We start from the raw sequence: 26735 nt of genomic DNA on the forward strand, positions 1-26735 counted from the left end.
CCCCCATTTGTGTGATGAATTAATAAAGAATGCATGAATTTGAAACAACAATGACTTTATTGCCTCTGCAAGTGGAGATCAAAGGGGGGAGGGGAGGGTGGTTGGCTTACAGGGAAGTAGAGTGAACCAAGGGGGTGGGTTTTCATGAAGAAGAAACAAACAGAACTTTCACACCGTAGCCTGGCCAGTCATGAAACTGGTTTTCAAAGCTTCTCTGATGCACAGTGCGCCCTGCTGTGCTCTTCTAACCGCCCTGGTGTCTGGCTGTGCGTAATCAGTGGCCAGGCGATTTGCCTCAACCTCCCACCCCGCCATAAAGGTCTCCCCCTTACTCTCTGATATTGTGGAGCACACAGCAAGCAGTAATAACGATGGGAATATTGGTTTCGCTGAGGTCTAACCGAGTCAGTAAACTGCGCCAGCGAGCTTTTAAACGTCCAAAGGCACATTCTACCACCATTATGCACTTGCTCAGCCTATAGTTGAACTGCTCCTTACTACTGTCCAGGCTTCATGAGCCATGGGAGCAAGGGGTAGGCTGGGGTAAGTGCGATAGCACGGTGCTGCTGATTGGGAGAGCAGCCTGAGGCAGAAGCCTCCAGCTGGCATGATATTCCAGGCAGGACTGAATCTCCATTAGATGAAACTTAAAGAAGAGAATGACGTGGAGTCATTCCCATTTTTGTCCAGGTGCCCCCGACGGACCTCACCGAGGCCGGCCAGGAGCACCCATGTCTGCCCAGGTGCCTCCGACCAACCTAACTGAGGTCGGCCAGGCGCACCCACGGGACGACAACGACGGCTAGTAGTCGTATTGTATTGTCTGTCTGCCGTCGGCAAGGCAAGGCAAGGGGATGCTGCTGTGTAGCACTGCAGTACCGCGTCTGCCAGCAGCACCCAGGAGACATATGGTGACAGTGAGCTGAGCGGGCTCCATGCTTGCCATGGTATGTCTTCTGCATGGCTAACCCAGGAAAAAAGGCGAGAAATGATTTTTTGCCATTGCTTTCACGGAGGGAGGGGGGCCTGACGACATGTACCCAGAACCACCCGCAACAATGTTTTTGCCCCATCAGGCATTGAGAGCTCAACCCAGAATTCCAATGGCCAGCGGAGACTGCAGGAACTGTGGGATAGCTACCACAGTGCAACGCTCCGAAAGTCGACGCTAGCCTCGGTACTGTGGACGCACTCCACCGACTTAATGCGCTTAGTGGGGACACACACAATCGACTGTATCAAATCGATTTCTAAAAAATCAACTTCTATTAAATCGACCTAATTTCGTAGTGTAGACATACCCTTAGAATGATATTGCTGTCACCACAAAGTGATTTACACAAAATATTCAGGGAAGGGTCACTTGGAATCCCTATCCCCCCTAAATATCCCAAGCCCCTTCACCCCCTTTCCTGGGGAGGCTTGAGAATAAACTACCAACCAGTTGCCTTAGCAATGTGAGCACAGACCAGACCCTTTGTCTTCAGGACACTGAAATCAATCAGGTTCTTAAAAGAAGAACTTTAGTTATAAAGAAAAAAGTAATAGAATCACACCTGCAAAACCAGGATGGAAGGTAACTCTCAGTTTCTGTGGTTTTAAATGGATTATTCTTGGTATATTTTTCAGATGATATTGTACCTGCTTGGCTTCTCCATCCGTACGGAGAGGGAACAACACACGTAACAAACAAAGCCTCCCCCCTGCCCCAGATTTAAAAGTATCTTCTTTTCTCATTGGTCCTTCTGGTCAGGTGCCAGCTAGGTTATTTGAACTGCTTAACCCTTTACAGGTAAAGCAATTCAGTACAGCTGCCAAGGATGCATAAAGGTTGCTACCCTTCCCCTTATATTCATGACAGCAGGGATTCTCAACTTTTTTCTTTCGGAGGCCCACCCAACATGCTATAAAAACTCCACAGCCTACTTGTGCCACAACAACTGGTTTTCTGCATATAAAAGCCAAAGCCGGCATTAGGGGCTAGCAAGCAGGGCAGTTGCCTGGGACCCCATGCCATAGGGGCCCCCTCAAAGCTAAATTTGGCTTCAGCCTTGAGTGGTGGGGCTCAGGGCCCCAGACTTCAGCCCCATGTGGTGGGGCTTCGGCTTTCTGCCCCGGGCCCCAGCAAGTCTAACACTGGCCCTGCTTGGTGGACCCCCTGAAACCTGCTCATGGCCTCCCAGGGGGCCTCGAACCCCTGGTTGAGAACCACTACTGTAGAGCACTGAGGACTCTGAAGCTTAGATATAAATTTAAATTGACCATACTTACCAGAGGTACAAATATAGAAACGCTGTCCACAACTACATTTACACACACATGGTAGATCCATTTGTCCCAGAAACTTTCCTCCGACAAACATCACACCATATATGTGGTGCAAATCCTAACATTACCTACCTACCAACCAGAATGCAACAAAATACAAAGAAGGAGTCTTAGAAGATCATTGGGAGATCAGACTGCCTATTCAAGCACTGTATCAGAGGGGTAGCCGTGTTAGTCTGAATCTGTAAAAAGCAACAGAGGGTCCTGTGGCACCTTTAAGACTAACAGAAGTATTGGGAGCATAAGCTTTCGTGGGTAAGAACCTCACTTCTTCAGATGCAAGTCTTGCATCTGAAGAAGTGAGGTTCTTACCCACGAAAGCTTATGCTCCCAATACTTCTGTTAGTCTTAAAGGTGCCACAGGACCCTCTGTTGCTTTATTCAAGCACTATGTATGATGGAGTCAGTTTAAAAATGCCTTTTCTGTTGTGCTTACAGAATTTGCAAGCGCTGGGGAAAGGCATTGAATTCAGCTCCAGGGTCCCCCTAGCAGCCCCTGGGTCCCTCTAGCTCCAGAGAGAGCTATTTGAAATGGTACTGGACAAAACACTTGAGAATATTGCTGAAAGACCAATCCCATGTTGGGTGCTGGTTCCAGATCATAAATTTGGGTGACCCACTTTAATTTGCCATAGCTGCATATCTTCATTCACTTAATTACCTCTCCATGCTCAACAGTGGCTGCTGGAAGGTTTCACCCTCAGGAACTGTCTAACTTGGAGAGATTTTTGACCTTTCAGGGCTCCCTGCTTTCCAAGGCTTTTTTTGAGGCTTGTAAATGGTGCTATGGGGGGGCCAGGATGGTTCTCCTGAATGGAGACAGTATTGATCTATTTCACTGATCCCTGGCTTGCTCCTTCCCCTGCCTCCTACTGCTGCTAGTGCTTGCCCCAGGGTCATCCTGGAAGCAGTAGGGGATGGTTGGCTAAAAAAAGCCAAGAAAGCTATATTCTGGGCTCAGACGCTGACTGGTTGGCTAGCAGTGAGGGCAGGAGCCTTTTTGCTCACTGGCAAACTGGGTAGGCTGTTTGGTTTTATTTGGAGACAAAGAGGGGAAGAGACAGGGAAGAAATTATAGTGCCACGCTTATCTCTTATTTGTAGTCATCTGTTTTAGAAATGCATGCAGCAGAACCTTGATTTTAACAGCACTGATCTTACAAATGACCAATTATACAAACCATTTTTCCCAACAGAAAGAAAAAAAATCACTTAACAAAAGTGAGGTCAATGAAGAACAACTTGACGTCTCTTCATATTCTGGTGCCTTCAATGCACTGGAAATTACTTTGCAGTGATTTGAAGGACGAGAAGAAAGCGATACAGTGCCTCGTACTGTGACTTATGCACTGTACCTACTGTAACTGTGAGTTGTTCAGTTTTATAAACGTTTTGATTTTATGAATTCTTCAATCCTCAATTAGTATGTAAAATAGGGGTTGCACTGTATATGGTGCTCTAGAATACTGACTGTATGCTACTGTGCTCCTCAGAATTTTGTTCATGCATTATTTCAGACTCCACAGATGAAATACTGGGTTGGTTCAAGTTAATGGGAGTTTTGGTATTAATATGGAGCCAGAATTTCACACCATATGTATTTTTTTTTCTCTGTAGATTTGTATTGCTTATTCATAGAGAATGTCATATAAGAACATAAGAACAGTCATACTGGGTCATCCAGCCCAGTATCCTGTCTACCGACAGTGGCCAATGTCAGGCGTGCCAGAGGGAGTGAACCTAACAGGTAATGATCAAGTGATCTCTCTCCTGCCCTCCATCTCCACCCTCTGACAAACAGAGGCTAGGGACACCATTCCTTACCCATCCTGGCTAATAGCCATTAATGGACTTAACCTCCAGGAATTTATCCAGTTCTCTTTTAAACGCTGTTATAGTCCTAGCCTTCACAACCTCTTCAGGCAAGGAGTTCTACAGGTTGACTGTGCGCTGTGTGAAGAACTTCCTTTTATTTGTTTTAAACCTGCTGCCCATTAATTTCATTTGGCCCATAGTTCTTATATTATGGGAACAAGTAAATAACTTTTCCTTATTCACTTTCTCCACACCACTCATGATTTTATATACCTCTATCATATCCCCCCCAAGTCTTCTCTTTTCCAAGCTGAAAAGTCCTAGCCTCTTTAATCTCTCCTCACATGGGACCCGTTCCAAACCCCTAATCATTTTAGTTGCCCTTTTCTGAACTTAAAGAGCTTACAGAAGATCCTGTGGACTTCTGCATACTCTCATGCATCAGAGTTCTGTAAATCAAATTACCAAACAGAGAGAATGGAATAGATGACTAAAGAAAAGGAACAGGAGTACTTGTGGCACCTTAGAGACTAACAAATTTATTTGAGCATAAGCTTTCGTGGGCTAAAACCCACTTCATTGGATGCATGCAGTGGAAAATACAGTAGAAAGATATATATATATATATATATATACAGAGAACATGAAACAATGGGTGTTACCATACACACTGTAAGGAGAGTGATCAGTTAAGGTGCGCTATTTACAAAAAAAAAACAACTTCAAAAACCGATTCCAACGAGAGACTGCTGAATTGGAATTAATTTGCAAACTTGACACCATTAAATTCGGCTTGAATAAAGACTGGGAGTGGATAGGTCATTACACAAAGTAAAACTATTTCCCCATGTTTATTCCCCCCTGCCCCTACAGTTCCTCACACCTTCTTGTCAACTGCTGGAAATGGGGCATTTTGATTACCACTACAAAAAGTTTTTTTTTCTCTCCTGCTGGTAATAGCTCACCTTAACTGATCACTCTCCTTACAGTGTGTATGGTAACACCCATTGTTTCATGTCCTCTGTGTGTATATATACATCTTCTTACTGTATTTTCCACTGCATGCATCCGATGAAGTGGGTTTTAGCCCACGAAAGGTTATGCTCAAATAAATTTGTTAGTCTCTAAGGTGCCACAAGTACTCCTGTTCTTTTTGCGGATACAGACTAACACGGCTGCTACTCTGAAACCTGTAAAGAAAATGAGTTGTTTTTTAAAACCTTGGAATCCTCAATCAGATTATTAGAAAATCCATACTCTTTCAAATTATTATTTATTTGTATTGTTGTAGTGCCCAGGAGCCCTAGTCCGGGCCCAGGACCCCATTGTACTAGGTGCTTGTGGTGTTCCTATTTTGGGATAAATTCTGTTGTTGTACTTATTACAGACTTCAGCCTGAGGTGCCTGTAGTTTGTGGGTAATTTAATCTCCATTTTTGAATACTGGAATTGTTCTTATTTATGGTTGGTCTGGGATTTTATTTGGCATTTCTTTGATTTCCTTGGGTTTGTGAAATCCTACCCTAATCCCCTATATAAATCCCACCTCACCCTTAAGTACTTGTGGTTTTTACTTGCTTTACTAACCCTGAAGTCAACCTAAAAGACATGTTTGCTCAGAGTGGATGTCAAAAAATTCTAACTCATATTTTCACTCTTGATGATGTAAGAATATTCATTCAGCTGCAACTCAAAATGTAAATTTAAGCAAATATTTAGTCTACTTACTAAATTGTAGATATGTGGCACAGTAGCTGGGTGTCTCTTATTTCTCTTCATGTATAGATGTTTTATAACCTACCTTGTCCAGATAGACTTTCCTGGCTGACTCCCAGATCTGTGCTAACGGTCTGCTCTTTCTTCCTTTCAGCTTCACTCTTCTGATCACTGGGTTGCAGAAAGTTAGGTGGTGTAGTATAAGCTGCCTGTGTGACAACCTGCTCAGCTGGGACTTCAGATTCCCTTGTGCTTAAATCATTGCTGGCTGACTCATCTGCTGGAGGAGGTAAATCAGAATCCTCTGATTTTAAAGGGCCATCAGTGCTATCCAGAGTACTGAAAGGCACTGTAGAGCTTTGGTGGTCAATAATAATGTTCATGTCTTCAGTTTCCTTTAAAGATTCTGATTCTTGTTCTTTAGCCCATTCGCTTGAGGGTTTGGCAGGAAATGCAGGTTTAGATGAAATAAAATTTTCAGGGGCACTGATATCTCCACTTAGCATAGTGCTTCCAGTGGTATATTCACTAATCAAATCGTCTCCTGTCTGCTCCACCGTTGCTGGACTAGGGTAACCTAGTGGGAGTTCAGCACTCAAACCATCATCCTGAAAATCAAATTCAGAGAACATTTACAGGGTGTAGCTTTCATTAGTAGAGAGTCTGATACAATGTAGCCACAAAGTCTTGCAACCATTGGCTCAATTATATAGTTATGAAATATGGACCGATGCTTGTCCTATGTGAACGTGATCCTAAATAAAATATATAACAGTCCATTGCTTTAAAATCAATTGAGCAAAGGTCACATTGTATTACACCATGAGCGTTGTTCTATCTCACTCACTGAGATGTATAGTTTAGACGATGGTTCCCCAAATAACTTGTAATTCCTATAAATGTCAGAGGAAACCAGGCAATGTCTTCCACATGTAAATACTGCAATCAATTACTTTTTGCTTTTGCAAATTACCACATGCTACTCATACTGGCTGCATTTATTATAAGGTTTCTATTTATTTTTAGCATCAGTTTGTGTGTGGGGGGGGAATTTTAGATTATTTCAGTTTCCCTTTGAGAGAGAGAGAGAAGCAGAATTAGCTTACCGACTCAGTGCCTGCTGGAGCAATGGTGACCACTGATTTGATATCATTGTCTGAGTCACTAGATGGTTTAATAGCTTCTGCAAAACAAAACAAAAGGCAAGGTATGTTTTTCAATAAAGCTGCATATTGAAGATAATGGCACACTGAATGCTGATCAAAGTGCATAACCTCTATAATAGAGATAAAAACTGATGGAAACAAAATGATTCATCTGAAATACTTTTAAAAATCAGAGTTAATGAGAATGAGAGGTAAATTTTATTTTTAAGTTACTATAGGAAGTAAAGCAGAAATTTATTTGCAGTACTCAGTATTATGCATTACATAGTCAGTGGAAATGAGATACGTCTGTAGAAAATTCCTATTGGTTAAAACCAGTTTAAGCACAAACTATTCAATGTATCCACATGAGCCATGCTGACTTGTGTAATGAATAACTGCAGGGTTGCCCTACGTCCACAGCATTGTAATTCTAAATCTAGTGCTTTCTTGGGTTTGTACCCCACAGTTCTCGTGGAGCTACTGGTTGAAATATTTCACAAAAAGGGGGTGTTTTTGGTTGTCGAAGAAGGCCATATTTTTTAAAAAAATAAAATGTAATATTTTAAAAATTGGTTGACATTATTAAAATTTTCAATTTTCAAGAAATTTTCCATGACACTTTTTATCGATAGTTTAGACTATTTTTAAATCAATACAGGAATTTCGTTTTGGCACACTTCATTTAGACCCATGAACCCTTTAGAAGCCTTGCAGTTCACATCCTAACAGGTTAATTATACCAAATGGAAATAAGCTGGAAGGGAAGGGGAAAAAATCTTATTTAAACCTCATATTGGATATTAGGAAAAACTTTTTCACTAGGAGGGTGGTGAAGCAGTGGAATGGGTTACCTAGGGAGGTGGTGGAATCTCCTTCCTTGGAGGTTTTTAAGGTCAGGCTTGACAAAGCCCTGGTGGTATGATTTAGTTGGGAATTGGTCCTGCTTTGAGCGGGGGGTTGGACTAGATGACCTACTGAGGTCCCTTCCAACCCTGATATTCTATGATTCTCATAAATTAACAAGAGAGAGATTTAGATGTATGCACTTATCAGCCTATATGTACTGACCATTGGTAAACTGAAGTGTTCCAAGGTCCATTATCAAGGACTGGTCTTCCTGTAGTGCCATGGCAACCAGCTGCTGAAGGTCTGTTACTGTGAATTTAATTCCTGGTATCTCCTCCTCTTCCTTTGTACTAAGAGGGCTTTTTTCATTTTCAACTTTATTGGAGCCAATAGTTGAGATATCATCCCCAGTGCCTTTTACTTCTGAGCTGTCTCTCTCAAAATTCACAACGTACCGTGCTACAGTTCTGCTTGACCTGCAGTGCAAGAATGCAATGATCAGCTACAACAAAATCAGTTATATGCCAAGCAAACATTTTAAAAAGGATTCTTATAGCCCCCAATATGCCAAAATTGTTCTATAAAAGTAATGTAATTATACTTCTAACCTAATTATCTATCTAACTGAGTTGTTACCTCCAAATTACTTTTTCCACCACTGAGATTTTAAAAATTAAAAAAAAATTAAATTTAAAAATTCCATGCACAGAAACACTGGATTTATTAACCAAAAAAATCCATTGTTCAAAGAAAATGTAAGAATTGGCAAATATAATCCAATTAAAGCTTAACTGGTGAACTACATGGCTCGTGGGATTGGTAATAGAACATTGTCTTTCACTCCTAGGTCATTAGCTCAAATACAGTCATAAACCCATGCTGGCAGTGACAAAAAGTCATAACCATCTGTTGACTACAATAGCCTATGTGAAATGAGTTGATGAACTCATTTCAGTTTATAGTGGCAAGATTCCCAAACTCCTATCCCAATAGGTAATATTGTTAGCTGTCTTAGAAGAGCAGCTAAGGACTTAATATGCATGGAAAACAAAAGTAGCTTTTCACAATTTAAGTTAGTTCTTCCAGGTCATGGGTGAGTCATGTAGATTGGGCTATCTTGGAGAAACTTGCAGTATTGCTGCAGTATTGTTCCTGTTCAATAGCTAAACAGAAGATGTGATCTGCAGGACTATTAATCTGTCACTTTTCATAAGCAGTAAATACACAGGTTTTTTTACACAAGTAACAAACATTAATTCTAAAAACAGAAATTGTGAAATAGCTTTCCACAATGATGAATAACTGAAGGGAGAGGAATTGGCCTCTTATCTGGGATGTGCTATGAATTTACATTTATACTACATGGCAAAAATCCAGTAAAAGGAGTAGGCCATTTTTGTTGTAAATCAGATGTAAATAATAAATCTTATTCTCCAGCAGCATTCTTAGGCTGTAAGAAAATATTCTACATTCTATATTATATTACCAGTTAAGTATGAGAGCCAGTTTGCCTCTTATCAAATCATTCTCAGATATAGCTGGCCTTTTTTGTTCAACTTCTGTTTCAACTGGGAACTGAAGTAGCAAATTAATCCTACGTACTTACTGAAGGGACTGTGTATGTGGAAACAGAACTAGCAAGCAGCTGTCATGCCAAAAATACTCCTTTAAACATAATTTAAAGTATGACATTTTTCCATTTTCTACTTAAACCTTATGTTGGATAGAGGTATCTTTAACTGTTCAAATCAATGTTATGTTGCTTATCTAGTAGAGTTATTTAGTCTAAAGAATTTTTGTCCCTCTTCACAGATAGGATGTTACACTTTGATTAAATGAGCCTTTAAAATGCAAGTGGAAGCCATGCTTCTTGTTTACCACAGATTCTGTATCTGAACAAAAGACAAATTAATTCACTTTGCCACATTAATAAATAAAGTGTTTTATCAAATTATTCACATTTATTTTTAAAAAAATGCAGCTGAATTACCCATCTTTTTCCATATTCCGGCTTCATTTCATCACACAAGATAGGACATGATAATGGATTGCAAAAGAGAAAGAAAAGATCCATGTAAACTGTTAAGCCAGGCAGTCATATATCACATTTATCTCAGGACAATTTATCTTTTACCTATCCTTTGTCATCTTTATTTCAATGTGAAAAATGTCAGCCTGCTGTCCATCTTTACACATTTTCCCCTCCAAATGATGGGCATCTTTCTGCTCTGTCTGAGTGTGTGAGCAGGAATTTTACTGTACTCTATTGCACAAAGATTTGAACTCCCAGTCCCTTACAAATGACACAATTTGTGGTGCTGTCGTTCCTAATCTGCACCTCCCCAGTGGAGTTCAATACTACAGAGAAGCTGGGACCGAGCCTGTGACTGGCTGCTATCCAAATCTAAGCCTCAGAAGTAACCTGACCTATTAATTACCTACCATGTACAGTTCTGAAGGACATGTCTTATGTTGACATTCTATAATTTAATGACACACATAACACTCCGTTGTTCTTGTTTCCCCGATGAATCCTCTAGTCCAGCCATAATGGAGCCCTTAAGCTGACACACACACACACACACACACACACACACACACACACACACACACACACAGCCCTGTACCCAACAGAGCAGCAACCCCTGCTGCAGACCCCACAAAACAATTTTCTTGTCAGTCAAGGATGAATGAGCGGGGAAACCCTAGTGGAGCAAATCAGAGCTGATCTCTAATTCTCACGAGGTGACATCACTACTAAGTGGTCCAATGTACTCCCTAACTCTTCCAAACTGGTGAATATGCTGGCTTCTCAAGCCTACCAGCCCCTACTGACTGAGAATAAGATACCAGGACAGGTACTGATCTCAGGTTACTTGAGGCCACGGGCTAAATCGGCGCTGCTGTGATCGATGCAGCAGGCATCGATTTAGGGCCTGGTGTAGACACTGCTGTAAATCGATCTAAGCTACGTGACTTAAGTTATGTATCTTAAGTAACTTAACTAGCGTAACTTAGATCGATTTACCTCATTAGTGTGGACCAGGCCTCAGTGTAAAATGTTGGTGCTTAGTGCCTGTCAGATTTGGTCTTTAAATGGCAGGGTGGAGCATTGGGGGCATTTAGCTGGCTCAGTGGAATGTTCTTCAGCAGGAAATAATAAACAATAAATTTTTAAAAATGAAAGCACATTTTAACACAATATTGACATGTGCTCACTATTTGGAAAGACTGTATGTGATTTGCTGAATAACAATTTGGGGAAGGTCTAACTTTCTCTATAGGGAAAGGTGCTTGAATGAGCGTAACCCCTCCCCTTCCCTAAAGTACTCTGGCTTCCTCTGTCTGGGGTTCTATATACTCTGGAGGGCCAATTAGCTAAGTCGAACAAGACTTGGCCTGTCAAAAATGGCAAAACACCCTACACATAAGAAATAGTGTACATTCTCTGTGTACAATGTACAGTGACTTTTTTTTGCACAGAAAAATTAATTAGTACATAAATAGTGAGCAGTTTTCCAAAATTGCATGATAGAAATTAAAATTGTCAGGAAATTGCATGATAGAATCAGGCCTCATTGGAGTGTACTCGGTGTAAAGCTTATATAACTTTTTTAACCCTTTTGCTGTGGATCCTTTCTGCAGCTTCTGTGCTGCAGAAGAACAGGTGTGGGACCTCGAGAAATGCCAGAATTCCGTGGGAATGCCAGCATGGAATGTTGGCACTGTGTAGGTAGTATACCTGGTAGAATGAAAGGACTAACACTTATTACAGTGATTTCTTATTCTAGTTACAGGAAAATTTAGTCGTGTCTTACATGGCAGTCATTTTTATTAAATGCTGACTTTTTAATGGTGACCACTGTCCCTGAGGCAGCAGAGAAGTGTGAAGCAGTTAAATCTCTTAAAGCATCTCAACTTTAATGCAGGCAGAATCTTCAACCTGTACTCTATTTCCATGAAGATTGAAGAGAGCAAAGGCCAAGTCTAAAGCAGCATCTCCATTAACATAACTTGCTGCCTAGGATTCTTCACCATAACTTGAGCTTTGGTCTCTACCCACAGGAGATGTGCCCCTTTGGCATTCATTAGAAGTAGCGTGAGGCCTCAGGAGAAGTTTTAAATAGCAGGAGATTCTCTGTAACTGAGTTTGCTATGATAAAGTTCCCCTGTAATAGAACACATCTGCTTAAAATTAGTCTCTTTTGCAGTTTAATTGATGCAGCAGCATGCTTTTTAGCAAAAGCTTGTGCATACTTAGGATAGTGTCCCCTCAATTTTTATTCCTGCTTCATTCAACTGACTTCACATAAAATGCTGCAAAGTGGCACACTGAAAATGAACAGAAATGTCTTCGCTTCTGTAAAGATTAAAAATAAAATCACCTTGATGAAATTCAATTTACATGATGAAGCTAGAAAAATCATTAGTGCATGGAAGCCAAAATCACATATGATCCAAAAAAGCAAACAAACTTCCTAATTCTGAACAGATTCTCAAGTCCTGTTGCTGCAGACCATGAGTCTCACTGTAGCAACAGAACAGATTGCGAATGTGTCAGAAGAGTGCCTATTGGACCCCAGGCATCTTTATATTGGTTGCCCTTCCTTGTAAGATAAAATAATTCCTTGGCCAAACTAAGGTAATTTTGATAAGGTGCTGAATATTTTTTCCTGACTGTTCTGCCATAACCACTGTTTCTTTTCATTTTTTTTTGTCTATCAAAAAGTTTAACAATTTACTTCAATTCTGTTTTGCCTTTTCTTTTCCAGTAATTCTGTAGAGAGGAAAACTAGAAACGAGTGAGTAACTCTGTAAGAATAGGGTATGATGGGAACATTCTTCAAAGTATTAAAAGGTGTTAGTCGAAGGAAATTAGTCTGGGGGAGGTGCTGATAGAGGAAGGACCTGTATGAACTTCAGGATTCCAGACCTAGGTTGGGAGACCAAGTTCTGGCCTTTGCATTTGATCCCCACCTCGCAAATAATTTTGTAGTTTTTATTAACATTTGTAAATTGGGGGGAGGGGGGGAGGTAAGTGTGCATGTTTATATTTTTATGCTATGAGCTACAGATTGTTGATGATCGTGAGACAATTGAACTTTAAAACTGCAGATTCTTTATTAATAAGCTACAAGACAGCTTGGAGTAATAGTAAATGTACGTGGAAGTTTAGAAATTCAAGATTGTATTAAAAAAACAAGTGAGACTCTTTGGATAGGGTGGAACAAACCTATTGCAAAAAAAATCACAGATTGTATGAAAATATCATAAAAGTACTCAGTACAATAGAGTGGCTTACAGCAACTGCCCTGCCTGGTACAGAACCCTCTCGAGTAACAGCCTAATTACCTTTCCTGCTGTAACCTTCTGTTGCTGAGACATTTTTCTGTGAGCTATAAGGGGCACATGATTAATGCACAAAACAATAGTCTGAAGAGACAGGCACACTCCCAGAACCCTTTTCCTTCCTTAAGTAGTTTGAGATATGTTAACACAAGACTGCTGGCAAATAAACAGATGGCAGGTGATGTGCATATTAATGGGTCCCTGAAATAGCATTTCTGTTTTCCAGAAGGAATCAGAAATTCTTTTTCCTTCTCTTTTTTTAATAATCTGAAGGTCTCAATCTCATTTGGAAGTATTCGTCTATGCTGGTCTCCATTCTTATTACAAAAGCTAATTTATGTTTATAACCACATACTTTCTACAACAAAATTGCTTCTAATAGTCCTTTTGGTGATGGGGAGGGAATCCTAGCAGTAAATAGAATGAGTCTTGTTTTCTTACTTACCTAAATCCTAACACATGAATTTCTTTGAATCCTGGAAGTTTCTCAAATATCTTTTGCATCTATAGAAAAGCATAAACTCATTAAATCCATGTAAATTCCGCTGTTAGAGACCTTACCTAAATGTGAACAACTGCTGTCAATGGGCACAGTTTGAATGCGTGAAATATAATATTTAGGATTTCAGAAAATGCTTAGGACATTGTACCATTTGTATTTGTATTGATATGTTTTGTTGTTCAACTTATACATGACTTGGCTTTGTAAATGTTGTCTGTACTACCTGATGAGCAGAAAGCAATATAAAATACTGCTTTTTCAGTGAGAGTAGTTGTGTAAATTAGTGGTAGCCAAGTTCATAATAGAGCAAGTCAAATAGTATTCATTGAACCAAATATTTGATTTATTTTGGCTGCTTTTTGTTTATGAATTATTTGCAAACCAGTCCCGTTAGTTGTAAATTATTAATTATTCAAAAGCATTCACTGAATTTAGCAGATTGTGGGCTGTTTGCAAACTGCTTTGATCCCTTTGACTGTTTTCTATTCATTGTGTTTGGGTGGTCACACAGTATACTTTCTGCTTCCTAAACGGATAACTGAAACTCTTTAATGTGAGAACAGGCAATAATGAAGAGCAAATAATGGATAAAAAACATGTATATGATATGAATTTGTCAAGCTGTAGAGGTTTATCTACATGAATATCTGGTGGTCACAAATAACGATCACCACAAATCACAGTGAATTGAATTCATGAATGCCTTAACAAATCTGTGTTTTCTCATTTATGGTAACATTTACACAATACATTAAATGATATATTGTATGTACCTATATTATGTAAATTGGATAAACTCCTGGTTTAAACACACATTTCAAAGAACTATCTGAATAACAGCCTGGTTCTGAAAAAGGCTGAGGACATCAGCCAGGGTGATGAATGCTCCCATTCTGCTAATGAAGCCCTTGGGAGTTCAAGGAACTCAGCACTACAAAGACACTGAACAGCACATTAAGGAATCAGGCCCTAATACATCAGCACATCATTTACAAGGTACATGAATTAGTGTAACCAATAGGTCTTTTCCATCTCTTCTTAGTATGATTCTGCATAAATCCTGCTGAAATTGCAGCCCTCTTCCCATTCATGGGTGGGTGGGAATTGGGCTTTGACAAGCAGGGAATAGGCCCTCTTGTGGGTCCTGGTCTGTGTGTGTGTGTGTGTGTGTGTGTGCGCACGCGCGGATTGAGGCACCCCTTTCTTTATCCATGATATTCCTCTTGGTGGATGGGTCTTGAGCAAATTTTCTTCACCACACCAATGGCCTTCAAAATGGTACCCTCCATTGAGGTGAAGGGGGAGGTGACCTTAAAAGACTTGACCTGAGTATTTAGGTTCTCATTTGTTGCCCACCCTTCCCCTCTTGAGTTTCTCTTGGCTAATTGCTGTGATTTGTCAGTTGCTGCCAGATTTCTTGTTTGCCCCTTGGTTCCCCCAGCGTCCTGGTGATGTTATGAAGGATTTTTCGTTCATTGAAGAAATGGTACAGTCGGTGTAGGTTTCTCATCTTCCTCAGAGCAGGAGATCTGACATAGGATTCTTTGAGAGACTTGATTAATTGTCACAACTTTTTGCAGGTATCCAGTGCAGGTTAAGGAAGGTAGTAGGTGGCCAGTGTGCCGTCCCAGTCCCAGAGTTGGCTACGTGGCATCTACCTAGAAGTCTTTCTCTGCATTACTGGGGGAGTGGAGGATTTCATATCTAGTGCAGAGAATGGTACGTCTTATCTAGAACTCATCCCTCACCTGAGGAAAGAGCAAGAGAGATCTAGAAACCACCTCAATCTTGATCTTGGATTGTCTTGATGTGGGGGGTGGAAGAGTAGGTGTAGCCTCATACTAATGATTATCAAATTGCCATGCAGACATGGAGCCCAATGTAAGGCACTGGACTTGCCCTGCTGGTTACTTGTTAGCAAGGGACTCTTTGAGGTCCTTCCTTGGTTATGCTTGTGTTATAATGAATGAAACTGCAGCATTGCTTTCATCGTATGTGTGGTGTCTTATTTCCTGCCTTCTCCAAGCTAAAGTTAGTTTGTCTACAAAAACAAACATATATGAACTTTATTTTCATCCAATTTTATGCAAATCTGTTAGTGTTCACATTTGTGCCACAAACATCTACAATGACTTAAATCTCCTTTGCTATGTTTTGGGCTATGTTATGAGCTCATGGATGTTTGGGTTCCAACAGTGCCCCCCACCCACCTAAAAAGAGCTGAATTAGAATTTGTGGATGAGGTTTCAGAGCTGGCTGAGTTCACACTGCTGGTTCTAACCCACTTACCATTACTCCACTAATGCACTTCTAAATCTATCTGGTGATAAGATCACCCTTTGCCTCCCCAGTGGACTATCTTTGGAGAAAGGCATGCCAGCTGTCCCATATGGTGCCAGCATGTGAACTGTTTTACTGTTCAGTACTGCATGTCAGAAACATAGCTTCATACCCTTTAAAATGGTAAGATGAAGTTTCACAAAAAGGAAGATACTTTAATAACACTGGTCTACAATTTTTGAGAAGTCGTCTGCTTTAGAGAGAAAATGTGCTATTTATTATGTATTTTGATGTGCTGAATTCAAATATGACAATTAAAACAACTGATTGGCTACTGTTTCTAAGATATTTAAGTTTTTACATTTTATGTCTATGTATATTGTTTAGATAGTAGAGTTTTAATCATAAATTGTAAACCTAGGTCTTTTCATGTGTTTATGGTTGCTTTACATGATAATATTTCACCTGTCCTGTTTATGTAACACTTTAAAAATCAGCAAAAGGGTTATATAAATAAAATTTATTATGAAACAAAAGGCAAAAAACTATTATGTACATAGTTCAGTCCTATTCAGTGTCTACTCGGCGCTTCTTGGCTTGTCTCTTGTATTCATTAAATGGAGCACCTCTTGTCACTGTCCAGCAATAGTCTGCAAGCATTGATGGGCTCCATTTGCCCTGATAGCGTTTCTCCATTGTTGCAATGTCCTGGTGAAATCGCTCGCCGTGCTCGTCGCTCACTGCTCTGCAGTTCGGTGGAAAAAAATCTAGATGAGAGTGCAAAAAATGTATCTTTAGTGACATGTTGCAACCAAGGCTTTTGTATGCCTTGAGGAGGTTTTCCACCAACAACCTGTAGTTGTCTGCCTTGTTGTTTCCGAGAAAATTTATTGCCACTAACTGGAAGGCTTTCCATGCCGTATTTTCCTTGCCACGCAATGCATGGTCAAATGCATCATCTCGAAGAAGTTCACAAATCTGAGGACCAACAAAGACACCTTCCTTTATCTTAGCTTCACTTAACCTTGGAAATTTTCCACGGAGGTACTTGAAAGCTGCTTGTGTTTTATCAATGGCCTTGACAAAGTTCTTCATCAGACCCAGCTTGATGTGTAAGGGTGGTAACAAAATCTTCCTTGATTCAACAAGTGGTGGATACTGAACACTTTTCCTCCCAGGCTCCAATGACTGTCGGAGTGGCCAATTTTTCTTGATGTAGTGGGAATCTCTTGCACGACTATCCCATTCACAGAGAAAACAGCAGTACTTTGTGTATCCAGTCTGCAGACCAAGCAAGAGAGCAACAACCTTCAAATCGCCACAAAGCTGCCACTGATGTTGGTCATAGTTTATGCACCTCAAAAGTTGTTTCATGTTGTCATAGGTTTCCTTCATATGGACTGCATGACCAACTTGAATTGATGGCAAAACATTGCCATTATGCAGTAAAACAGCTTTAAGACTCGTCTTCGATGAATCAATGAACAGTCTCCACTCATCTGGATCGTGACCGATGTTGAGGGCTGCCATCACACCATCGATGTTGTTGCAGGCTACAAGATCACCTTCCATGAAGAAGAATGGGACAAGATCCTTTTGACGGTCATGGAACATGGAAACCCTAACATCACCTGCCAGGAGATTCCACTGCTGTAGTCTGGAGCCCAACAGCTCTGCCTTACTCTTGGATAGTTCCAAATCCCTGACAAGGTCATTCAGTTCACCTTGTGTTATGAGGTGTGGTTCAGAGGAGGAGGATGGGAGAAAATGTGGGTCCTGTGACATTGATGGTTCAGGACCAGAAGTCTCATCCTCTTCCTCTTCCTCGTCTGACTCAAGTGAGAATGATTCTGGTGCATCAGGAACCGGCAGTCCTTCTCCGTGGGGTACTGGGCGTATAGCTGATGGAATGTTTGGATAATGCACAGTCCACGTTTTCTTCTTTGACACACCTTTCCCAACTGGAGGCACCATGCAGAAGTAACAATTGCTGGTATGATCTGTTGGCTCTCTCCAAATCATTGGCACTGCAAAAGGCATAGATTTCCTTTTCCTGTTCAACCACTGGTGAAGATTTGTTGCACAAGTGTTGCAGCATATGTGTGGGGCCCACCTCTTGTCCTGATCTCCAATTTTGCAGCCAAAATAAAGGTGATAGGCTTTCTTAACCATAATGGTTATACTGCGCTTTTGTGATGCAAAAGTCACTTCACCACAAACACAGCAGAAGTTATCTGCACTGTTCACACAAGTACGAGGCATCTCTGCTCACTTTGGCTAAACAGAAATGTGTCCCTTTGCAAAATCAAACACTGACAAATAAGAGAGCACGACACTGTATGATTTCTAGAGCTGGTATAGGGCAATTTGTTCAGCAGAGTGATTTAAGCTTCGTTATGATTGCATCATCCATGACTTCTAGGAATAACATGATGCAATTCATATAATGTATGACGCAATACCAGCTTCAGATTGCATCATTCATGGTTTTGCCTAAAAAGCAAATACTGTTCAAACCCAGTCATAGATTTATTCATAGATCCAGTCAAAGATGTATTTTAGTCATTTCTGGTTTAAATTGAGATCCCTTCCCTTTATAACTCACTTATCCTCCGCCATTCCCAAGTCAAGGGTCGTATATACTGACCCAATAGCATATCTTGAAAACTAGAGCCAATCAACAATTTTAAGCATCATTTTCGTTCTCAGTGACCCAGAATTAGTAAAGTTTGACTACATTTATTTCAGAAGCATTTTGGCTGTAGAGCAGTGTAATCAACCCCCCTTTTTTCTTTTTCTTTCATATGAAAATACTGTAGAAACTCCTAAACAAAGCAACCAAAAGAGACAGATATTAGGTAGCCCCAGTATATGTGCTGCAAAGAAAAGTCTGCAAGCAACCTTTACTAATGAGATACACTTAGATATCTTGGGAGAAGCAGCTGTTCATTAGCTCTGTCAATACTCCCTTTGCAGTTCCATTGTATCTGCGATTGATTAAGAATGAGTATAGCTGAGGAGAATGCACAAAGGAACACTGGAGAAACTGGCACTAACTTTTGGTTAATTTTACTAAGGAAGCCTCCTGGAGACCACCTCATCATTACGTGCTAACTATGAAATTGCTAATTAAAGATGCAGTTAGCATTATTAATGATATAAATATGCCACTGCTGCTCCAGTTCACAGTAAAATAACTAGAAGAGGCTGTGTGCTTTCAGTCCCTTGGCTGCTTGCTCTGAAAACTAGTTCAGACAACAGTAGCTAATTTCTTTCAACATTTGTATTAAATTGCTCATTAGGTTTATTGTGAAAATTAAATTACTACAAAGCACTGTCCATTAATTCCTGATTAGGCCCAAATGACTTTCCTAATGTTGAAGTGGGGCTAATACTCTGCTGATTGGTTATCTGCAGCTATGCTACTGAACAGATGCTGGAATTCTTGTTAGACTGATAGATGAACAGATATTCCAAGCAAGCGATGTCTATGCTTGGGGGAAAGTGCAACAGGCAGGGACAATAGGAGTTGTCTGTTTCAAATGAGGGCAGTTCCTATTTATTATTTATATTGCAGTAGCACCTACAGCCATCAACCAGAGCAGGCCCTTATTGTGCTTGGGGCTGTACAAACATAGATGACAGTCCATGCCCTGAAGACCTTATTATCTAAAAGCTTGGGAAAGACTTTATGCTTTGAAACAAAGTATTCAAGGCTCATGGGCAGATTTTCAGCGGGTATAAGTTTGTCATAGCTCCATTGATTCCATGGAACTATAACAATCTACATATAGCTAAGGACCTGCCTGTTTACTATATGCTTGTACGTGCTTAGTTTTGGCCAGGGCTCATATGAACTACTGAATGTAAAGAATAATGCCAATATGTCATCCTACTAATACTACTATAATACTAATAATTTTGTAATTCAAGGGCATCCATGTTTGTGGCAGGAAAGTAAAACCTTCTGTGGCAGTCTTTTCTTCAACAATTCTTGTTGCACTAATTTGATATTGGCCTGAAGTTTAGGAAGCATTTTGTGTTGATTAAGAGACCATGAAGTACAGCAGAAGCTATTGAATTCTTGTGTTAATGCCCCATGGTAATCTGCAGCAATTCCATGGAAACCTACATTATAGTAAGATATTACTGTTCTTTAATAAGACAGTGCTCTGTAATATGGTACTTGGTAAGAGTAAACCTTTGAGAGGTCTCCAATGTATGTGATGCTTTATTTTTAACATTGTGAATATGATGCAGTTTGTTTCTTATTATAAACAAATGTCAGTTACATTCTTTAGCATTGGGTCAACCCTCTTACCTGATGTTGAAATTTCCCTGCTAGTTCCTGGTACTGTGGGGAGTTGGGATCATTCAGCTCTGTTGTGTACTCCTGATTGATGAGAGTGACACTGAATTCGACCATCTGCTCCACCGGGAGTTCTGGGACTGTATTAGTGACCTCTGGCTCCAGCCCCTGGGACAAAGGGAGAGGAAATGAGCTTCATGGAGGGAAAATAAGAAGACAAAGTAATTTCTTTAAATACTTTAGTACCTTTAATGGGTACAAAGACGTTTTACTCTTGCTACAGAAGAGGTTTCTCAAATATATCTTATAAAAAGGATTTTTAATTATTTTTTTTTATGTTTACTCCACAAAGTACTTTCAGGGACAACAACAGAACAAGAAAGAACAAAAGCGATGTCTGCATCAGAAAGCATGCTATGTTTTGCCTATGAAGCAGGCTCAAAATGGCAGCTGCCTCTAGACTAGGGGAGGGGGCATTACTCCATTTAAAGCAAAAAAAAAAAAAAAAAAAAAAGTCTTAGTACTGGGCCTGATTCTTCCCCACTTACAAAAGTTTTTCTTCACTGTGTCTTAAGGGAGTTATTTCTGGTTTACACCATTGTATGTGATAAGAGAATCAGGCATTCTGTTACAAAATGAATGGTGTTATACATTTTTTTTGAGATCCCACCATCATTAGAGTGCAATATAGATCTCTATCTTCCCTTTTTCCTCTCTCCACTTTTTTGGCAATTTATCTGACATCTGTGTAAGGGTCAAATAAAGCTTTTTGTGGAAACAAGATAGGTTTGAACCTTGCTGTGTCTCAGCTTGCCCATGTAGTTGCCTTTAGCACTTCATACAAACATTCTGCTTTTGTTTACCACGGTATAACCTTATTCACAATTAGGTTCAAAGGCAGCATTGCCAACTCTTTTGATTTTATTGCAACTCTAGCAATTTTGGGATTTTTTTTTACCTGTCTTAAGAAAACATGGTGAAAGGCACCTACTTATGAATTTACCCTCATTCAGAATGTCCACCATCTCCTATAACTGTCAATGGGGCTGAAGCCAGCCATTTCCCTGCAGGCTATCTGCAAGAAGTGAGGCTGCCCTTCCACTGTTTTCAATAAGATTGAAAACATGTCCCCAGGCAAAATGTGTCTTAAGGGAGTTATTTCTGGTTTACACCATTGTATGTGATAAGAGAATCAGGCATTCTGTTACAAAATGAATGGTGTTATACATTTTTTTTGAGATCCCACCATCATTAGAGTGCAATATAGATCTCTATCTTCCCTTTTTCCTCTCCCCACTTTTTTGGCAATTTATCTGACATCTGTGTAAGGGTCAAATAAAGCTTTTTGTGGAAACAAGATAGGTTTGAACCTTGCAAACCTTGAAGAAGTGAGGCTGCCCTTCCACTGTTTTCAATAAGATTGAAAACATGTCCCCAGGCAAAATGGCTGCCACTCTGGTTCATGGGGCTAGATAGGATACAGGGACAGTGAGGAGCAGCGGACACACTGTGAAGGGTGACCGGGGAGAGTGAGGGGGAGCAGGGCACTGGGAGGAGCAGAAGTTTAGTGGTTGCAGGGGAGAGGGGATGGGGGGGTAGGAGGCAGGTTGCAGTGGACAGTGATGCAGTGGGAGATGGAGGGGATAGACTGTCAGCATCCTCAGTCTAGGGGTAGTGGTGGGTAAGGGGAGTCCCCTCTGAGCAGCCAGGGGAGGTGGTGTTGCTAACTCTCGTGAATTGATCACAAGTCATGGGATTTTGGTGCCTGCAGGAAGAGCTGTCGAGATAACATGAAATGCTCCTCCAGTCCTGTGATTTTTTTTTCAGTGCTGGGCATGTGGGCAGTGCTCTGTGTGAGATCCTTTAGGCTAAGGACATAGACCTGCCCTGCACCTGACCCCTGCCTTCAGGTATGGCCCTAGAGCAGAGAGAGGGGCAATGGGAGGCAGTGAAGAGGGGAGTCAGGGAAAAGCTGCTGCTAGGTTCTGGGCCCTAGACCGAGCAGCAGCATTTCCATTCTTCTACTGCCTTAGGACTTCTCCTTTACTTGGGATCCAGATAGAGGAAAAGCCCTGGGAGACAGCAAGGCAGGTGAGGGCGGGAGTCAAGAAAGAAATAGGAAGTGAAGGCAGTTCCCTTTTCTTATTGGTGAGGAGAAGGCCAGTGGAGTTTCCATCTGAGCAGCCAGGAAGAGGCATGCATTTTGTGTGCATTAAAAATGGATTTTTCAATCTGAAATTATTATACACCCACAACCACAACAGTAAAGGAGAGTTAAAAAGTCAAAGACAGACTAAAAAACATGGTTTATAAGGCAAATCTCATGATTTTTTGGGGATCTCATCACTTTTGCTCTCTTTAGAGAATCCAACATGTTTTTTTATCTCTTGAGGTTGGCAAAACTGCAGAGGTGCAAATGAGAACAGAATTTGGGCTACTGTTTTTAATTTGTTTTTAGACACCTTAATACTATTATTTTAAACACAACACTTCATTAACCAGCTAAAGTGCACTGCCTGTTGGGGAGGCAGGAGGAGGGAAACCACTTTTGGCCCTTTCAGAAAGAATTTTGAACTTAGCCCATATTTAGTGTTATTTATTCATATATTTTTAAGGCTAGAAGAGTCCATTATGATCACCTAGTCTGACCTGCATAACACAGGCCATAGAATTTCACCCTATAATTCCTATATCAAGCCTACTAACTTGTGCCTAAATTGGAGCATGCAGGTCAATGGACTTATGTGCTTTTAAAAACTGCATCCTCAAACTTTAAAGATTTCAAGTAATGGAGAATCCACCATCTCCCTTGGTAAATTGTTCACATTGTTAATTTACAACTTGGTATTATAGATGTTGCTCCTGGATACCTTTGGAATACAGTCATCTCCAAGGTCAGGGAAAAGATTCCAACCTTCTTCTGTTTCAAATCCTTCTTCAAGACTCCTGTGGTAATCAGTAACACTGACCCATATCAGTACAATATTCCATTGCCAAACCAATTGTATTTGAAAATAAATGCTGTAAAATAGTACTGTCTTCTCTGTTTCCCAGTGGATTTTCTATTATCTGCCTGTTAAAAATGTAAGAAACGTGGAGCAAGGACCATCTTGCCATCGTCTTTGTCTTGTACAGTATTGAACATATTGTTAATGCTTAAAAAATGCTACCTTTTTTATACTGCTCAAGGACATTCCAGCCCTTGTGCAAGGCCAAAAAGGCTTTTGCCTTGTGTACAAGAGGATATTACAGGAAGTATATAAATCAAAAGAGATATGACCCAAAAGAACTGCAGGCTGATCTGCCTTAGTCCCACAGACAGGTGGGTTTTCTTTTTCCACTGTCAACTAGGTTGGCATTGGGCTGCTGGAGAGATTTGTCCCAGAACTGAGCACCTGGGTTTTGGTAGCTGCCAGGAACAAGCAGAATAAGAGATTTGCTCTATTATGATAACGACAGAGGAGAAAGAGACAAAAGGAGCACTTTACATACAATCAAGGATAAGTAAAACCAAGTGTATGTCTGTGCCAGCATATTCTGCAGTGGCACAGCACGTGCGGTGGTGTTGTGCAATTATTCGTCAAGATGCCTCAGTTTTAGATTAACATATGCTGTATCCAGTGCATACAAAAGTCTGTAGTTTTAATGGCTTGTCAGAAAGGGAGGTGGATGATTCGGTGTCCTTCTATAAGTGCAGAACCAAAGAATACATAATGTTTTATCACTACTACCATTGCTCTTGGAGGCAGTTCCAGGAGGGGGCTACTACCAAGGACTTGGGAGAATGGAGAGAGAGCCTACAACATGGAAAAGTTAATTTATTTTGAAGTGTACTTGAGGCTCTGGATTACTAGAAACAAATGACTTTTGTCCAGCTCTTTCCCCTCCCCAGATAATAAAGAGTTAAGGGCCAGATTTTTAAAGGTACTTAGGAGCCTCACGTTAACAAGGCACCTAACTATCTTTAAAAAACTGGCCCTAAAAGAATTAAAACTTTTTTGTCGGCTTTGCCCTGGTGAATTAAATGTTATTGATAGTGGGAATAGAAAAGAAACAATCAGTTGCAGTTTCCCTGATTTCACTGCATAAGTAGAATGAAAAGCCTATGCAGATGAGTTTTGAAAAGCCAGTCACAGTTTTTTTCCAGTGGTGTATAGAGGTATTTTTCTCAGTAACGGGACTTTTTGCATCCCCAAACCTCTGAAGCCCTTGGTGCCTGTTTGCTCTGGAGAGATGTTGGGGAAGATTTCTGTGTCACACTTGGTTGCTAAGAAGGTAGAAAGGCCAGATGGAGTGGCGATACTTTTGCCTGTTCCACTGTGCAGTACAGAGTTCAGTGTGTGAATTTTCACTGCTTTTACATAAAACAGTCGGATTACAACATTGTGTAATTAGGCCTAAAATTCTTGATTCAAAGAAAAAGAGGGAGAACTATGCTTCAAAGACTATTATAATGTCTGTATATTTTCCACACTCATGAGCAGGAACCATTATTCATGATTAGCGTATAGAAGAGAGGCTAATAAAACCCTTGAATCTTAATTGAAGTGAATAGAAAAAAGCACTAGTGGCTTTGAACTGCAGAGTTCTATAAACAACATTTATTTATTTATTTATTTATTTATTTGCCATGTTAGTTTAAAGAAGAGAGGTCAATCAATAGTAAATAGGATATTAGACCGTCCTCACCTTCACAGGAGTCTTTGTGTCATTGACAATTTCGTTGCGTAGTGTGCCATTAGGAGCTGATGCATATGGAGGCGGAGATACGTTAGGGGCACCTGCTGGGATTTAAAATAAAAAGGAAGTGAGAAAGGGACATTCATTAGCAAAATGGCAAAAATAAGTCCCCTTTCTCTGTTGCTTAGCTATCAAATGACAGAAAATGCACTTCCTAATTTCCTCTGTGTGTGTGTGTGTGTGTGTGGAGAAGTTGAAATGTGGAAACGAATTAAGGCAGGACTGAAAGTCCTTTTCCTGTGTATAAAATATGGCCTTTCATTAATATCATAAAAGTCAATGGGGTTGAATATGAGTAACTGTAAGCAGAGTTTAACTCTGAGTTTAACTCTGCAAACTACTAAGCCAGAGAGCTGAAGCTGAGGGCCAAAGAGGGCTTAAGGCAAGGGACAGCGGAGGACTTGGATATACATATATAATGACATACAATACACATATTCTGCTAAATGTCCTTACTACATGGTAAATTAATGTATATTTTTGATTTTGCAGTTGCAATCTTTGTTTCTATGACTGTATCACAGGGTGACACTGGCTTTTTAAGAGGGAAGAATCCAGTGCACCTGTGTCTGGTAAGCTGCCCCCAACTGACATAAAAGGGGGCACGTGGGCCCTAGAGGGGAGAGAGATCGGCAGGTGAGAACTTTCCAGGAACAAGGAGAGTGTAGAAGGTCCCTGAAGGAAGTAGTAGATTGTTCCTGGGGGAGGGCCAAAGGCAGTAGAGCAATTTGCTTTTTAACCTTCATAAGACAGGGCCAGAGGGCTGGAGAGGGCTGAAGGCAGGACCGGCTCCAGGGTTTTTGCCGCCCCAAGCAGTCAAAAAAAAAAAAAAAGGCACGATCTGCGGCACTTCCGCTGCGACTCTACCGCCGCCGTTTCTTCGGTGGCAATTCGGCGGCAGGTCCTTCCCGCCGAGAGGTAGTGAGGGACCCGCTGCCAAATTGCCGCAGAAGAGCCGGACATGCCGCCCCCTTCCATGTGCAGCTCCAAGCACCAGTTTGCTAGGCTGGTGCCTGGAGCCAGTTCTGGCAGAAGGCCAGGAAGCAGCAGAGTTGCATGCTCACTTGTATGCCAGAGAGCTGAAGCTGGGGGCCAAAGATAGCTTAAGGCAAGGGAGCAGTGGAGGACTTGCCTGCTGATGTCTCCTCGCTGGAGAGCTGGAGTTAGGGGAACAGTGGAAGGGGCCTGCCTCTTGGTCTGTCTGAGATCTGAGGGGTTAATGGAACAGGGGAAGTGGTGGATAGTGAGGATGAACTGCCAGAAGAGAGGCAGTTCTGCTGGGAAGAGCAGGCTTGCACTCCAGCTGGAAGGGTTGGGGGTGGTTGTCCTGGGAGAAGGACAAGCGAAGACCCACAAAGGACCCAGGTGTGGCAGAAGATGCTGGAGTGTGATGTGTGTGTGTGTGTGTGTGTGTGTGTGTCTGCGGGAAAATAGGGGGTGTCAAAGGACAATGTGGTGGAATTTTATGGACTACATGCACTGGGGGTGATAAATGGACTGTTTTGGGTCTTTTGTTATGGACTATATTACACAGTTTTTAGAGCAGGGGTGTTATTGAGGCAGAGAGCACCTGGTGTGGAGTTACTGGGGCTTCTGAAGGAGGGAAACTGAGGCAGCACACTTGTTCTGCTGCAGCATGTTGCTGGAGGGTGCTCCATATGACAGACTAATATCTTTTTTTAGGAGTCAATTTAAAGTAACAAG

The 26735-nt window shown here is 41.0% G+C and overlaps 1 protein-coding gene across 1 annotated transcript in view; it reads right to left on the reverse strand.

The window, feature by feature from the left end:
- Positions 1 to 26735, reverse strand: part of IMPG1 (interphotoreceptor matrix proteoglycan 1) — a 99725-nt gene that overhangs the window by 44527 nt on the left and 28463 nt on the right. The window contains exons 6-12 of the mRNA XM_065402223.1: positions 24981 to 25072; positions 20304 to 20450; positions 13646 to 13704; positions 9842 to 9862; positions 8074 to 8327; positions 6964 to 7040; positions 5943 to 6465 (exon numbers count right to left, since the gene is read on the reverse strand). Of these exons, the coding sequence (XP_065258295.1) occupies positions 5943 to 6465; positions 6964 to 7040; positions 8074 to 8327; positions 9842 to 9862; positions 13646 to 13704; positions 20304 to 20450; positions 24981 to 25072 (1173 nt within the window). The remainder of the gene's footprint in view (positions 1 to 5942; positions 6466 to 6963; positions 7041 to 8073; positions 8328 to 9841; positions 9863 to 13645; positions 13705 to 20303; positions 20451 to 24980; positions 25073 to 26735) is intronic.

Source organism: Emys orbicularis, chromosome 3 (assembly GCF_028017835.1).
Source record: "Emys orbicularis isolate rEmyOrb1 chromosome 3, rEmyOrb1.hap1, whole genome shotgun sequence".
NCBI lineage: Eukaryota > Metazoa > Chordata > Testudines > Emydidae > Emys > Emys orbicularis.